Source organism: Oncorhynchus masou, chromosome 18 (assembly GCF_036934945.1).
Source record: "Oncorhynchus masou masou isolate Uvic2021 chromosome 18, UVic_Omas_1.1, whole genome shotgun sequence".
NCBI classification, from domain to species: domain Eukaryota; kingdom Metazoa; phylum Chordata; class Actinopteri; order Salmoniformes; family Salmonidae; genus Oncorhynchus; species Oncorhynchus masou.
This window is the reverse complement of record NC_088229.1, coordinates 65,418,787-65,434,221: the sequence shown is the minus strand read 5'-3', so window position 1 is coordinate 65,434,221 and position 15,435 is coordinate 65,418,787. Positions and strand designations below refer to the sequence as shown.

Sequence of the window (15,435 nt, the reverse complement as noted above, 5' to 3'; positions counted from 1 at the left end):
CAACGTTCACATTTATATGTCTCTATTTGCCACTTAGGCAAGGATGGAATCCTTAAGAGTGTAACTGTTCATTTAAAAGAGAAGATATCAAGTGGGTTTTGCCTCCATTGAAAAATTCCATTCACTGTATTACAGGCCAGGGAATCAGGGTGTTTTCATCCATAGCATCTTTCTAAGTAATTCAAGGTTACATGCTGTCTATGTGAAGCTGATGAAGTAAGATGGATGTTCCCTTTGATATGTATATCACCTGTTGCTAATATGACGGTGCTCCCAACGTCATGCTTTGGTGACAGACCCCTTTTTGGGATTCAACACACATCAATCAAGCCATCAACATTCTGAAAAGTCCACCTACAGGAGCTGCTCCCTACTTCAGGCAACGAGACAAAGGACAGACATCTAAGACAAGGAACCCAGCATGATCCTTATCAGACAGTCAAAGCAGCATATAATGAAGACTGGAGAGGAGAGGGAGTTATAAGGGACAACAGGGGGTGAAGGTAGTAACGGGATAGAGTGGAGGCTAATGTAGTGAAGGGGAAGAGGGGAGGGAAAGGTAAGGTAGTGAAGGGGTAGAGTGGGGACTAAGGTAGTGAAGGGGTAGAGTGGAGGCTAAGGTAGTGAAGGGGTAGAGTGGAGGCTATGGTAGTGAAGAGGTAGATTGGAGACTAAGGTAGTGAAGGGGTAGAGTGGAGGCTAAGGTAGTGAAGGGGTAGAGTGGAGGCTAAGGTAGTGAAGGGGTAGAGTGGAGGCTATGGTAGTGAAGAGGTAGAGTGGAGGCTAAGGTAGTGAAGGGGTAGAGTGGAGGCTAAGGTAGTGAAGGGGTAGAGTGGAGGCTATGGTAGTGAAGAGGTAGATTGGAGACTAAGGTAGTGAAGGGGTAGAGTGGAGGCTAAGGTAGTGAAGGGGTAGATTGGAGGCTAAGGTAGTGAAGAGGTAGAGTGGAGGCTAAGGTGGTGAAGCGGTAGAGTGGAAGCTAAGGTAGTGAAGAGGTAGAATGGAGGATAAGGTAGTGAAGGGGTAGAGTGGAGGCTATGGTAGTGAAGGGGTAGAGTGGAGGCTAAGGTAGTGAAGGGGTAGAGTGGAGGCTAAGGTAGTTAATGGGTAGAGTGGAGGGTAGAGTGGAGGGTAAGGTAGCAAAGGGGTAGAGTTAAGGTAGTGAAGGGGTAGAATGGAGGCTAAGGTAGTGAAGGGGTAGAGTGGAGGCTAAGGTAGTGAATGGGTAGAGTGGAGGGTAGAGTGGAGGGTAAGGTAGCAAAGGGGTAGAGTTAAGCTAGTGAAGGGGTAGAGTGGAGGCTAAGGTAGTGAAGGGGTAGAGTGGAGGCTAAGGTAGTGAAGAGGTATAATGGAGGCAAAGGTAGTGAAGAGGTAGAATGGAGGCTAAGGTAGTGAAGGGGCAGAGTGGAGGTGAAGGGGGTAGATTGGAGGCTAAGGTAGTGAAGGTAGAGTGGAGGCTAAGGTACGTCAGGAAAACTTTAAGGTAGTAGTGAAGGAGTAGAGTGGAGGGTAGAATGGCTAGGGTAGTAAAGGGGTAGAGTGGAGGCTAAGATAGTGAAGGGGTAGAGTGGAGGCTAAGGTAGTGAAGTGGTAGAGTGGAGGGTAAGGTAGTGAAGGGGTAGAGTGGAGGCTACGGTAGTGAAGGGGTAGAGTGGAGGCTAAAGTAATGAAGGGGTAGAGTGGATGTTAAGATAGTAAAGGGATAGAGTGGAGGGTAGAGTGGAAGCTAGGGTAGTGAACGGGTAGAGTGGAGCTAAGGTAGTAAAGGGGTTGAGTGGAGGGTAAGGTAGTGAAGAGGCCGAGTGGAAGCTAAAGTAGTGAAGGGGTAGAGTTGAAGGTAAGCTTGTGAAGGGGTAGAATGAATGCTAAAGTAGTGAAGAGGTAGAGTGGAGGGTAGAGTGGAGGGTAAGGTAGTGAAGGGGTAGAGTGGTGGCTAAGGTAGTGAAGAGGCAGAGTGGAGGGTAATCTAGTGAAGGGGAAGAGTGACAAAATATATTTCTCTCCGGCTTATATTGGATTGCAAGTCTCACACGTCTGCTCCAATGCCAATTATCTATGAAGGGTAGCAAGCTGCTTTTGTCAGATGACAAGCTGACAAACTGCAGTTGAAGAGTTTCATTCCAAAACACTATCCAGAAATATTGGTAAATTAGCTTTTATTGTTTAAAGAAATTATGAAAGAGACTGCTGTGGGTTTTCACTATCTATAGAGTCTAATGGAGAGGCCCCGTCTGCTAAACCTTGATCCTTTTCGTGTCTAGAAAGATCTATCCACAGCGTATAGAGACGCATGTCAGAGGTGCCGTGTGTTCATGGTAAATACATCATTAATCAAGGATCTACGTGATAGATTTAGTATTCAGGGAAAACATTCAATCCCACTTCATTTATACAACATGAACCTCATTAATGAGTTTAAAGCAGCAATATGTAACTTTTCGGCGACCCGATCAAATTCTCATAGAAATGTGAGTTATAGATCTGTGCAGGATAGTAATGTTATGAGTGGGGGTTATGGATCATTTTTCTAATTCAATACTAGCTAGCTGGCTGGTTGTTAATTCTTGTTGTCTTGTTGAAAGAAAGTCAAGAAGTGGTAGATCTGTTCTATGTGCGCTATTTCAATGGTTCTCGTTTTTAAGTTTAGTTTTTTAGTCTTTTACGTTCGGTTTTATATATCAGCGTCAAAAAGCTGAAAATACTATCTTTTGGTTATGGAAAATATATTTCACAGTGGTGTAGAGGGGGAAAATGATTGTCTACACTATGATTGCTTGTTTTGTCACAAACTGAAATTAGGCAAACAATTAGAATTTTAACAAACATGAAATGGAGGAGTGATTTCTGCATAGTGAAAATTTAATAAATTATCAAAAGCAAAATAGGGTTTTGACATTATACACACGTCAATGAGACCAATGAATTTCTAGTGTTGTAGGCTCTGGACCAGTCTGAAACCCCCTGGATGTGACCCTCCTCCATTTACTCTCCAAACTGCCTCTACTCTAGCCTTCCTCCTGATGCTGACTGCTCAAAGCCAAACTACCCTGCCTGCCATGATCTTCTACATGTTTAGGTTTTTCAGAATTACATGTTTTTTAAGCACTTAAAGCACTTTGTAATGAAAAGCTTTGTCAAAGTTGAATTCATTTTTATTATTATTATTATCTGTAATTTTAATGGAGGAAAGAAGCAGTAAGACAAATCAAATTTGGAACTGCCGGAGGACAGACAGATACTGTGGTCTGTTTCCTTGCCCACAAGGCTCAGTTAGGCTATGAATCTGTTGCTAATTGAAAAGCTGTGTTTATTTTAGGTGACCCATTTTGTGTCTGGTGCCCGTAGTCAACGCCGCACTGAGCAAGATGCCCTGCTGATAAAAAAAGTAAAAATGTCCAAACGTTGAAAAGCTCTGCCTGTGGATTAATATAGTTCAACACAGGTGTACACATAAATACGGCACAGCTGTGTGTGCTTGGAGAAAGTAGCTCAAAGGGAAGTCTTCTTCATGGGGTTTGTCCATACACTCTAAAGAAGTCAATGACCTACAATGAACCCCCAAATAAATTCATTATTAATTATTAATTATTCCTCAAATTAGTTTTTATCATTTTCATTTCACAAGAAATGCACTTTTTTTCTGATAACTTTTCTTCGGGTGTTACCATTGTGTTAGCCTCGTCGAAAACCAGGCTTGGGAGGCGTGCCAATGACGTGATATTGGAGGTATAGTAGCGCTGAGGAGCACATTCAAGGTGAATCCCATCAGACGGGAGAATAACTTCTCTAAGAATCAATTTTCTTCCCATTAGCAAATCCACTGGTCCCTCATGGCTCCATCGATGGGGACACATTGCATCAAGGCAGCTTCCCTCCCTGCTCAACTCTGCTCGGCCGTAGTGGGTGCCTTTGCTCAGATTAAGGTATTTGTCTTGATTACTCGTAATCAATGGCAGAGTGTGGCACAATGACAGCTTAAGCCAAGTAAGTAAGCGTACTTATACAGAATAACAGAGGGACTAAGAACCACTCATTCAGAAGACTTGGAGAAGGATTTCCTCTGTCATTTCTGTCAGGTACATAAAGCATGTTATCAGAGTGCTCCTTGTGGTATCAAGATAGGAAACAAAGAAACGAAAAGGAGCTGGGAAGAAGAAACTGGTGTAAACAGGCTTTTTAAGTCTTCTTTTCAACAGCAATGTCTGTGCCAAAAAATCACCCAGTTCCTCTGAGAACCGGATCTTTCAGTAAAGTTCCCCATAATGGTATGTAACAACTGAACCATTTAATATTGGGACAAAAGCATTTTGGAACAAAAATAGCCACGTACTGGTTATGACTCCTTAACCCTTAACAGTTGTGGGACTTGGCCTCTATGGACAGGTCTAAATTTAAACGTTTCTTACAGTAGACATATGAAAATCATATGCATAACCATGGTAGCAATTGAAAGGGAACAGTTTGGATATAATGGGGATATGATTAGACCAAAGGTGAGTACACAACAGTTCACCTGGCTTAAGACCGAGTCCAAACATGACACTGTTGATTTTATGTGCATTTTACATTTACTGTACTTTTCGCCGCATTTGTTGATAATAAAATCTGAAAATATTCTGGCTACATTAGTAACATGAGAAGAAGATTCCTGGTAAATGTGAATTGACTTTAACATTCATCTAAAGACTGTTATTCATCGTACCAATGATTGTCCGGGATGTGAGTTTATCGTCTCCAACTCGTATTGAGATTCAAAGTTCAAACCATTTTAAACGTGCAGCTGCAACTTCACACATTTCTGGTTTGCTTTGGGTTTTTTCTTAACGCATCGTTTATACATTTTGCTCGAAAGGGGTGGTTCCGACAGTTTTGACCTCACTCCAGGGAGGTGATTACTCACTGTGCAATAATCTCTTATCTCTTATAGCTTCTCAAATCATAATTTCCCATATTACATGCACAACCCATAGTATGGAAACTAAGACAAAACATTTACAAGAGTTTGAGTGAGAGGACTAACTTCTCCAGAGTGTGCACAGTTCCTAAGTCATTTCAATGCACTTTTATAGTCTTCAACTATGAGGTGCTTATTTGGGCACATTGTGCCGTTGAGGAACTACAGCAAGCACACTTGTAGTTGTTTTGTTTGGAACACAACCCTCCATCCCCGCCATCACACAATTATTTGATTCACAGTAGACAAACATAGGCTCATTCTGTTCAGAACAACCCAGGCTATGACGCTGTTCGGCTGTATTTATAATCCTCAACGGTTTGTTGCGAAACATTCCTTCATTAATGGCTGATTTCTCACAGGGGGACAAACTGGTGAATTACAGCCCAGCAGAGGACCGTTCATTCACTTCCTGGAAATGCATCTTTACTGTAAGTCATTGTTTCCAGATCTGTTCTTAACTTAACTGGTGATGAATAACAGGGATGTGAACAGAAGGTCTTAACCATGAAAGTCCCACAGTAGATACAGTACACTCTTGGTGGTGACTTGAGGAACCCCTGGAGTTCCTCAAGGACCCATTGTTAGTCAATTTACAGTATACAAACTTAACATGAACAGGAATGACATTTACTGTAACAGGTGGCCAAAAGTAACTATCTGAAAGCCACGCCTCCAATCTGATAGGCTGCCACCTCTACAATATATTATTAGAAAGGTTTACAAATGTAACCACTCCCATCACAAAAAGTTTATAGTTTGAACCTTTACAAATGTGTTCCTCAATGTCCTTTTCAGAGGGGTTCCTCTAAGAACTTTTTAGAACTGGAAAGTTCAAAAAGGCGAGGGGAAGTTAACATGGCTGACTTTTAGCACAATGCTTACCTTCCATCACATACACCAATGAGCCCACATCCCCTTCTTTGATGATGCAGCTGTCTGTGGCATATTCAACTGGGTACATGCAGTCAACGATCTCTTGGATCTGAGAAAGCTCAAGGTTCTTCATGAAGTCGTTGTCAAGAATGGCCTCCTTGATTAAGCCCTTGGACCTGTGAAATGAATGAAAAGAGAGTAACGTTCTGTTCCTGAAGCTAAAGTGCAGAAAAAGTCACTAAATTGAGAACAATTAGCAAATGAAACAGTTGATGTGAATAAGAATCTGCAGTGTGGCTCAACATCTGTTTTGCTTTGACAGACTGCTTTCACAAAAAAAATACAAAAAACGTCACTTTCCTCTATAAGTAAAGCTATTTGTGAGCATCCAGTCAACAGTTTGGAAATGAAATGCGCTTGAAGGCCCATATTGGAGAGAAGTACCCCATAACCAGTAATTTGAGACAGAAATCACCGTACTGCATCTCCCCGCCTTAGGGCATGTGAATAGAATCAGTTCTTATCTCTACACCAGCACTCTTGTATAGGCTGGAGGGAAGATAAGGCATTTTACTACCCTGCATTTCACCTCAGACGCCTTGCTATGAATGACTACCCACAAGTACCTCATCCAGCAATTTGCCTTAAAAGACCAGCTTCAGAAGTACTCTGGCTTCACTATATCATAATCGAGAGTGTGGGCACTTTAAAAATCATATGGACTTATTCTTTGGGAATTAATATTATGTTGTCTCGTAGTAGTAGGGTTAACGGAATCTACAGTAATTTTGGTAATTAAGAGAAAATCCATGGCAATTTATCGTAACTAGTAATTTATACTTGAAAACTTTTTTTTATTGACTGATACATAGTATATATGTTTTTTTTTTATCTCTGTCCATATTGTACATGAGTTTCCAGTGGATAGGTCATATGGTTCAAGAGAAAATAGCCGAACTAATGAAAAAAGCATCTAATCAACAATGGTATTATTTTTTTATTAACTCTGCAACTCTCTTCCAACTAATGAAAAAAGCATCTAATCAACAATGGTATTATTTTTTTATTAACTCTGCAACTCTCTTCCAACTTTTCACAACTGCCACAAAGTTTGACGCCAAAACATGTCATTCTATTTTTTTATTTGAAAATCATCTTATTTAATTATTTAATATATTTTTCATTAAGGCCACACAGAGGGCCAGAGATAATTACAGACACCTGTGATAATCTGAAGTACCCAATAGGGCCACTAGATGTCTTGTGATAGAATACCAAAAGTTTTCAGCAATATACCCTCTCTTTGCAATCCTATGGCGGAGGATGTTTCACGATGGGAGATCTGTTCCAGCAAATCCTAGCTGAGCTGGTAGATTGGTGCTGCTGCCCTTCGGAGGTACGGAGAACTGAGAGATGACACTCAGACACAAAGCATTAGTTCTGCTCTGCCGGCACCACTTAAACACTGGTATTGTGTGTTAATGTCCTAGGAGTCAAGATAACCCTGTGCTCACAATGATGTAATAAAGCCAGTTCTGAATTCATATTCCACTTCTGATAGCTTTGTTTTCCCTGAAGTCCCACAAACACACAGTGAGACACTGTCAGATGGGTCATTCAGGGCGCTGCAACTTTAAATTAGTTTTAATTTGAGTTAAGAGTTGTCACTGAGCTTTTTTCTTTTTCTTCAAGACTTCTCCACAAACCAGATAAAATATTTATTTGGCAATGCTACCGTTCAAGACAGTTTTGCAATAGACCACAGTATTTCAAAGTATATTATTTGCCTTTACCTAGTCTCTTTTTTCTGTTTTTGAACAGGCGATCAGATGTATTGTAGAATGCAGAGATTTCAGCTGGAAGCAGGGCTGGGGGGTCTGTTGGTGGGTGATGGTGGACACCAACATCTGCCTAGCTCTCTACCTGTAACATCTGGCTCTAAACCATCACAGTAACCTTGGGGAAAGGAACCTGAGGTTGAAGAGAAAGAGGCAAGAGATCTCCTTTGGGACCTGTACTTAATAAACCTGTCCATTTCCCCCAGCACTACTGCCCTCCTTACAGACAACGGCACAGTGATCAACTGTTTGCAGTGTCTGTGCAGAGATGCGTGGGAGTGCTAAATGAATTCTGAAGCTCTCCTTATCAAAAACCCATTCTGATTAAAGGTTGAATAGAGAGCAAGATGTGATTCTGGCACAGTGGGACATGTGTGATTTGGTAAAAAGCAATCTCACTTTGATGACCGGTGATTGTCACTTGTGTATTACAGTGCTGACTGGCAACATGGGTGCTTAGCAGTGACTACAGCTGTGTAACTGTCACAGCCTTATCCAGAGGCTTGGCAGAAGTGAAGAGTTTCAGTAAAGCAACAAGGAAGAGCAGACACAGATGGGCTCCTTGAGTAATGAGTGAATCTCAAATTAAATCAGATAGGGCATCGCAGACAATGACAAAATCAAATGTTCTGCCTTTTTGTGAAGAAATAAATCAGCATGAATAGCTTATCATCTCTTTTTGCGTGGGGACCCCTAACACTTTGTTCTTCTGAGAAACCACTCTGTTCTATACACTGCAAGTTCAAGCGATTTCAATAACTGTTTTTCAATATTAGAACATTAAAAAAGTATCTAAATAACTTCTCTCTGTGATTTAACTGAAGGTCATAAGTTTCATCAAGAAACATTCTATACTAAAGTTATAATGCAAGCTTATTTTCAGTCGACTAAATTGCAAAACTATTCAGCTGAGGATTAAAATATAGTAATGTACCCAGTATGAAACACTTCAACACTCATCTGCTGTGATTAGATTTAGCTGGCACTCCAGTCGTGCCCATTACAGTGTAGCAAAATTCTGGTATAACATTTACATTTTTTCTTATTTTCTCACTTTTTCTTTCAGCAGTGTTATCACTCCATGTATAATTACAGATTAATCATTCTTTAATTTAGATTTTAGAGAACAATATGCACAATAAATGTTTTGCCATTCTTGAAAGCCTGTAGCATTTAACAAACGGACTATATAATAACATTGCTAAAACGATGATACACGACATCACCAAAAGTATGTGGACATCTGCTCGTCGAAAATGTCATTCCAAAATCATGGGCATTAATATGGAGTTGGTCCCCCGTTTGCTGCTATAACAGCCTCCACTCTTCTGGGAAGGCTTTCCAATGTATGTTGGAACATTGCCCTCAATCTCACACAAATCATCAAGGAACCCACCAGGTACTACCCTAAATCCGTAAACAAGGCCACCCTAATTGACATTATCCTGACCAACTTGCCCTCCAAATACCCCTCTGCTGTCTTCAATCAGGATCTCAGCCATCAATGCTTCATTGCCTGTATCCGCTACGGGCCCACGGTCAAACGAAGTCAGGGAAGTCAGGAACCAATACACACAGTCAGTCAGGAAAGCAAAGGCCAGTTTTTTCAAGCAGAAATTTGCATCCTGTAGCTCTAACTTCAAAAAGTTCTGGGACACTGTAAAGTCCATGGAGAACAAGAGCACCTCCTCCCAGCTGCCCACTGCACCCACCACCGATAAATCCGTGATAATCGAAAACTTTAACAAGATTTTCTCAACGGCTGGCCATGCCTTCCTCCAACCTCGGCCAAACAGTCCCCCCCCCCCCGCAGCTACTCGCCCACGCCTCCCCAGCTTCTCCTTTACCCAAATCCAGATAACAGATGTTCTGAAAGAGCTGCAAAACCTGGACCCATACAAATCAGCTGGCCTCAGTAGCCTCGGTTTTTCTAATGACCTTCTTTCCACTCAGAGGCTTGGCAATCTGGACCCTCTATTTCTGAAACTGTCCGCCGCCATTGTCGCAACCCCTATTACCAGCCTGTTCAACCTCTCCTTCGTATCATCTGAGATCCCCAAGGATTGGAAAGCTGCCGCGGTCATCCCCCTCTTCAAAGGGGGAGACACCCTGGACCCAAACTGTTACAGACCTATATCCATCCTGCCCTGGTATCTAAGGTCTTCGAAAGCCATGTCAACAAACAGATCACCGACCATCTCGAATCCCAACGTTCCTTCTCCACTGTGCAATCTGGTTTCCGAGCCGGTCACGGGTGCACCTCAGCCACGCTCAAGGTACTAAACGATATCATAACCGCCATCGATAAAAGACAGTACTGTGCAGCCGTCTTCATCGACCTAGCCAAGGCTTTCGACTCTGTCAATCACCATATTCTAATCGGCAGCCTCAGTAGCCTCAGTTTTTCTAATGACTGCCTTGCCTGGTTCACCAACTACTTTGCAGACAGAGTTCAGTGTGTCAAATCAGAGGGCATGTGGTCCGGTCCTCTGGCAGTCTCTATGGGGCCACCACAGGGTTCAAATTCTCGGGCCGACACTTTTCTCTGTATATATCAATGATGTTGCTCTTGCTGCGGCCGATTCACTGATCCACCTCTACGCAGACGACACCATTCTGTATACTTCTGGCCCTTCCTTGGACACTGTGCTATCTAACCTCCAAATGAGCTTCAATGCCATACAACACTCCTTCCATGGCCTCCAACTGCTCTTAAACGCTAGTAAAACCAAATGCATGCTTTTCAACTGTTCGCTGCCTGCACCCGCACGCCCGACTTGCATCACCAATCTGGATGGTTCCGATCTAGAAAATGTGGACATCTATAAGTACCTCGGTGTCTGGCTAGACTGCAAACTCTCCACTAAACTTTACAGTTTGCACTATGCATTGGGGCAGGTAGCGTTCTCTTGGCATCCGCCAAACTCAGATTCGTCCGTCAGACTGCCAGATGGTGAAGCGTGATTCATCACTCCGAGAACACATTTCCACTGCTCCAGAGTCCAATGGCGGTGAGTCCAATGGTGGCGAGCTTTGCGCTGCTCGGCCATAGATACCCACTTCATGAAACTCCCAACAAACAGATATTGTGCTGATGTTTGGAACTCGGTAGTGAGTGTTGCAACCGAGGACAGATGATTTATACGCGCTTCAGCACTTGGCGGTCCCATTCTGTGAGCTTGTGTGGCCTACCATGTCACGGCTGAGTTGTTGTTGCTCCTAGATGTTTCAACTTCACAATAACAGCACTTACAGGTGACCGGGGCATCTCAAGCATGGCAGAAATTTGACGAACTGACTTGTTGGAAAGATGACATCCAATTACGGTGCCACATTGAAGGTCACCGAGCTCTTCAGTAAGGCCATTCTACAGCCAATGTTTGTCTATGGTGATTGCATGGCTGTGTGCTCGATTTTATACACCTGTCAGCAATGGGTGCGGCTGAAATAGCCAAATCCACTAATTTGAAGGGGTGTCCACATACTTTTGGTGATGTAGAGTATTATAACAGAGAGAACAGACTTTTATAATTTAGATTGCTTCCATTAATGAAATGGATCCTTTACAATTACATTATAGAGACATTGTGAAAGAACATTTACAGTTCAAAACATTTATAAATGCTTATACAGTGTCACTGTGGTTACAGCAGCAGCAGAAGGAATATTTCTGGATGGAACATGTCTGAAAGACAAGCCAGATCAATGTTTGAAAGGCCATAGTGTCTCTCCAAACAGTCTCAGTGAAAGAACATCGTCAATTCATCAAGGCTAAGTCTCTCTACAATTTTCATGAACAAAATCAACAGTGAGTAAAGCAAAATGTTTAATTAAAATAACTGCCCAGTGTTTCCAGATTTCTATCAAATATGACCTAAACTGAGTGTACAAAATATTAAGGATACCTTCCTACTACTTTTTTTATTAAGTAGCTGTTTTCTGTATTGAAATGGTAGTAGTCCAGTAGATACGCTCTAAAACGTCTCTATTTGATATAGAAGTGTGAAAATTGGCACACTTGCATAGTTTTTCATGCTGAACAAAACCTGATATAGTGCGACTTGAGCAAAGCCCCGGGTCGACATGTAGCGCCCCCTAAAGGTCGATGGTGAAAATGCATTTACCTGTATTGACGTTTTGGGTAATGGCTTCCCCTGTGTTGAGTCTACATAGCCCCAAAATAGCTAAACATGTTTGGATTGGTTTGGGGTACTCATTCAATCAACAACCAAAACCATATGGCATTTGTTTTGTCCTTTATGATCGATGATTAAAAACCATCAAATCGCAGTAAAATGTGTATATTTTCACTTTCAAAGTGGTGTATTAAAAAAAATTAAAAAATTAAAAAAATCAAATAAAAAAAATACAAAGTTACCTTTGACACTCTACAAAAGTGATATCTGTTCTCTGAAGTCTACCGATTACAATGATACATAATATGATATTATACACTGTGTCACTTATAAGAAATGTGCCAGGAAACCTGCCCAGTGCAGGTCACTCTACGAGAAATCCCATAGGAATGCATTATGTCCAGTAGGGACAAAGGTAACCCATTTGAGCAAAATCACTTTATGATGATGCCACAAAACTAAATAAAGCTATAGTGCCATTGCAGATTTTCCCTGTTGCACTCTAGGGAAGCAGTTTTCCAAAATGGCCACCAACCAGCTCCATAGGGCCAAATAGGACTGGTTTGACATGGCAGTATTTCAATAAATAATTGCTACATAATGCCCAATGATGGCTTGACATGTTTGAGTTGGAGTTGGGAATAAAAGGGCCCAAATATGCCATATACAGTACTAGTCAGAAGTTTGGACAAACCTTCTCATTCAAGGGTTTTTCTTTTCTTTTCTTTTTCGGGGCGGCAGGGTAGCCTAGTGGTAGCCTAGTAACCGGAAGGTTGCGAGTTCAAACCCCCGAGCTGACAAGGTACAAATCTGTCGTTCTGCCCCTGAACAGGCAGTTAACCCACTGTTCCCAGGCCGTCATTGAAAATATGAATTTGTTCTTAACTGACTTGCCTGGTTAAATAAAGGTAAAATGTAAAAAAAATAATAAATGAATTTGTACAATTTTCTACATTGTAGAATAATAGTGAAGACATCAAAACTATTAAATAACAGATATGGAATCATGTAGCAACCACAAATCAAAATATATTTTAGATTTGAGATTCTTCAAAGTAGCCACCATTTGCCTTGACAGCTTTGCACACTCTTGGCAGCTTTGCACACTCTTGGCATTCTCTTAACCAGCTTCACCTGGAAGGCTTTTCCAACAGTCTTGAAGTAGTTCGTACATATACTGAGAACTTGTTGGCTGCTTTTCCTTCACTCTGCGGTCCAACTCATCCCAAACCATCTCAATTGGGTTGAGGTCGGGTGATTGTTGAGGCCAGGTCATCTGATGCAGCACACCATCACTCTCCTTCTTGGTCAAATAGCCCTTACACAGCCTGGAGGTGTGTTGAGTCATTGTCCTGTTGAAAAACAAATGATAGTCCCACTAAGCCCACACCAAATGGGATGGTGTATCACTGCAGAATGCTGTGGTAGCCATGCTGGTTACATGTGCCTTGAATTCTAAATAAATCACTGACAGTGTCACCAGCAAACCACACCCACACCATCACTCCTCCTCCATGCTTCACGGTGGGAACCACACATGCAGAGATCATCCGTTCACCTACTCTGTGTCTCACAAAGACATGGTGGTTGAAACCAAAAATCTCAAATTTGGACTCATCAGACTAAAGGACAGATTTCCACTGGTCTAATGTCCATTGTTCGTGTTTCTTGGCCCAAGCAAGTCTCTTATTATTATTGGTGTCCTTTATTAGTGGTTTCTATACAGCAATTAGACCATGAAGGCTTGATTCACGCAGTCTCCTCTGAACAATTGATGTTGAGATGTGTCTATTACTTGAACTCTGTGAAGCATTTATTTGGGCTGAAGTATGAGGTGCAGTTAATTGCCAATTTCTGAGGCTGGTAACTCTAATGAAATTATTCTTTGCAGCAGAGGTAACTCTGGGTTTTCCTTTCCTGTGGCGTTCCTCATGAGAGCCAGTTTCATCATAGCAATGGATGGTTTTTGCGACTACACTTGAAAAAACTTTAAAAGTTCCTCAGATTTTCTGGATTGACTGACCTTCATATCTTAAAGTACTGATGGACTGTTATTTCTCTTTGCTTATTTGATCTGTTCTTGCCATAATATGGACTTGGTCTTTTACCAAATAGGGCTATCTTCTGTAAACCACACCTACCTTGTCACAACACACCTCAAATGCATTAAGAAGGGAACAAAATCCACAAATTGACTTTTAACCTGCTAATTGAAATGCATTCCTGGTGACTACATCATAAAACTGATTGAGAGAATGCCAAGAAAGATGACATCATCCTCTATGAGGAAATGGCAAGCATTCTTTAAATGGTCTGTTTGAGATACAAGTTTGAGGTAGGTTTCATTCTCCAAGTGTTTTTTTCTCCAACTATGCACAAATACGGGTTTAATATAGGATGAGTCAACAACATTACTTGGGTATGAGTTAACAGAATATTAACTTTTAAAAGGTGAGATTATTACTGGGGGTTACATTAAGAAAACATTAAGAAGATTGATGCTCCTTTCCAGTAAATATGTGCACTACGTCATTACGCACAGCCTTTTATCTGAAAAAAGTCAATTTGATGGAAGCACATCAAACATTTTAGAATATTCTCATGAAAATTTGTCGCCAATTGGAGGGCAACCTAGCTAATGACTCATCTGACTCCAAAATATTCGGAGAAAAAGCACAAAAGGGGAGAGCGGAGCCATTAGTCATTTTGGAGGCGCTGAACTCCAGCTGGTGGCTAGTGTCAGAAGACCGACCCCCTTGGTGACCTGCCAACCACTCCCTTTGAAGAGGGTTTGAGGACAATGGACAGAAATGCCACTGCTGGAAAAGGCTGCTCCAAATTAATCAGATCCTTTGATATTCAGCATTAATTGGGTGTCCTGGAAGGCTTTTCAGGGGAATACTACACATGGCCAGGTGAAGACTGGTGAGAAGCTTTGGTTGCAGTCTATTGAATAACATGACTGAGATCGACTTGGATGGATTGACATTGCAGAACTGTAGTATAGTGTGTCACAGTTATACAGTGGGGCAAAAAAGTATTTAGTCAGCCACCAATTGTGCAAGTTCTCCCACTTAAAAAGATGAGAGAGGCCTGTAATTTTCATCATAGGTACACTTCAACTATTGACAGACAAAATGAGAGAAAAAAATCCAGAAAATCACGTTGTAGGATTTTTAATGAATTTATTTTCCAATTATGGTGGAAAATAAGTATTTGGTCACCTACAAACAAGCAAGATTTCTGGCAGACCTGTCACTTATTCTTTAACCTCTAGCGTCGAGCAATCCCGTATCCGGGAGCGTAATCATAGCCTCAAGCTCATTAGCATAACGCAACATTAACTATTCTTGAAAATCGCAAATGAAATTAAAGAAATATATTCACTCCCATCTTAGCCTTTTGTTAACAACACTGTCATCTCAGATTTTCAAATATGCTTTTCAACCATAGCTACACAAGCATTTGTGTAAGAGTATTGATAGCTAGCATAGCATTAAGCCTAGCATTCAGCAGGCAACATTTTCACAAAATAAGAAAAGTATTCAAATAAAATCATTTACCTTTGAAGAACTTCGGATGTTTTCAATGAGGAGACTCTCAGTTAGATAGCAAATGTTCAGTTTTTCCA

At 41.4% G+C, this 15,435-nt stretch overlaps 1 protein-coding gene across 2 annotated transcripts in view; it reads right to left on the bottom strand.

Moving 5' to 3' along the window:
* Positions 1-15,435, bottom strand: part of LOC135505144 (cGMP-dependent protein kinase 1-like) — a 189,801-nt gene that overhangs the window by 160,311 nt on the left and 14,055 nt on the right. For both annotated transcript variants that reach the window (XM_064924272.1, XM_064924271.1), the window contains exon 2: positions 5,840-6,006. In XM_064924272.1, coding sequence (XP_064780344.1) covers positions 5,840-6,006 — 167 coding nt within the window. The remainder of the gene's footprint in view (positions 1-5,839; positions 6,007-15,435) is intronic.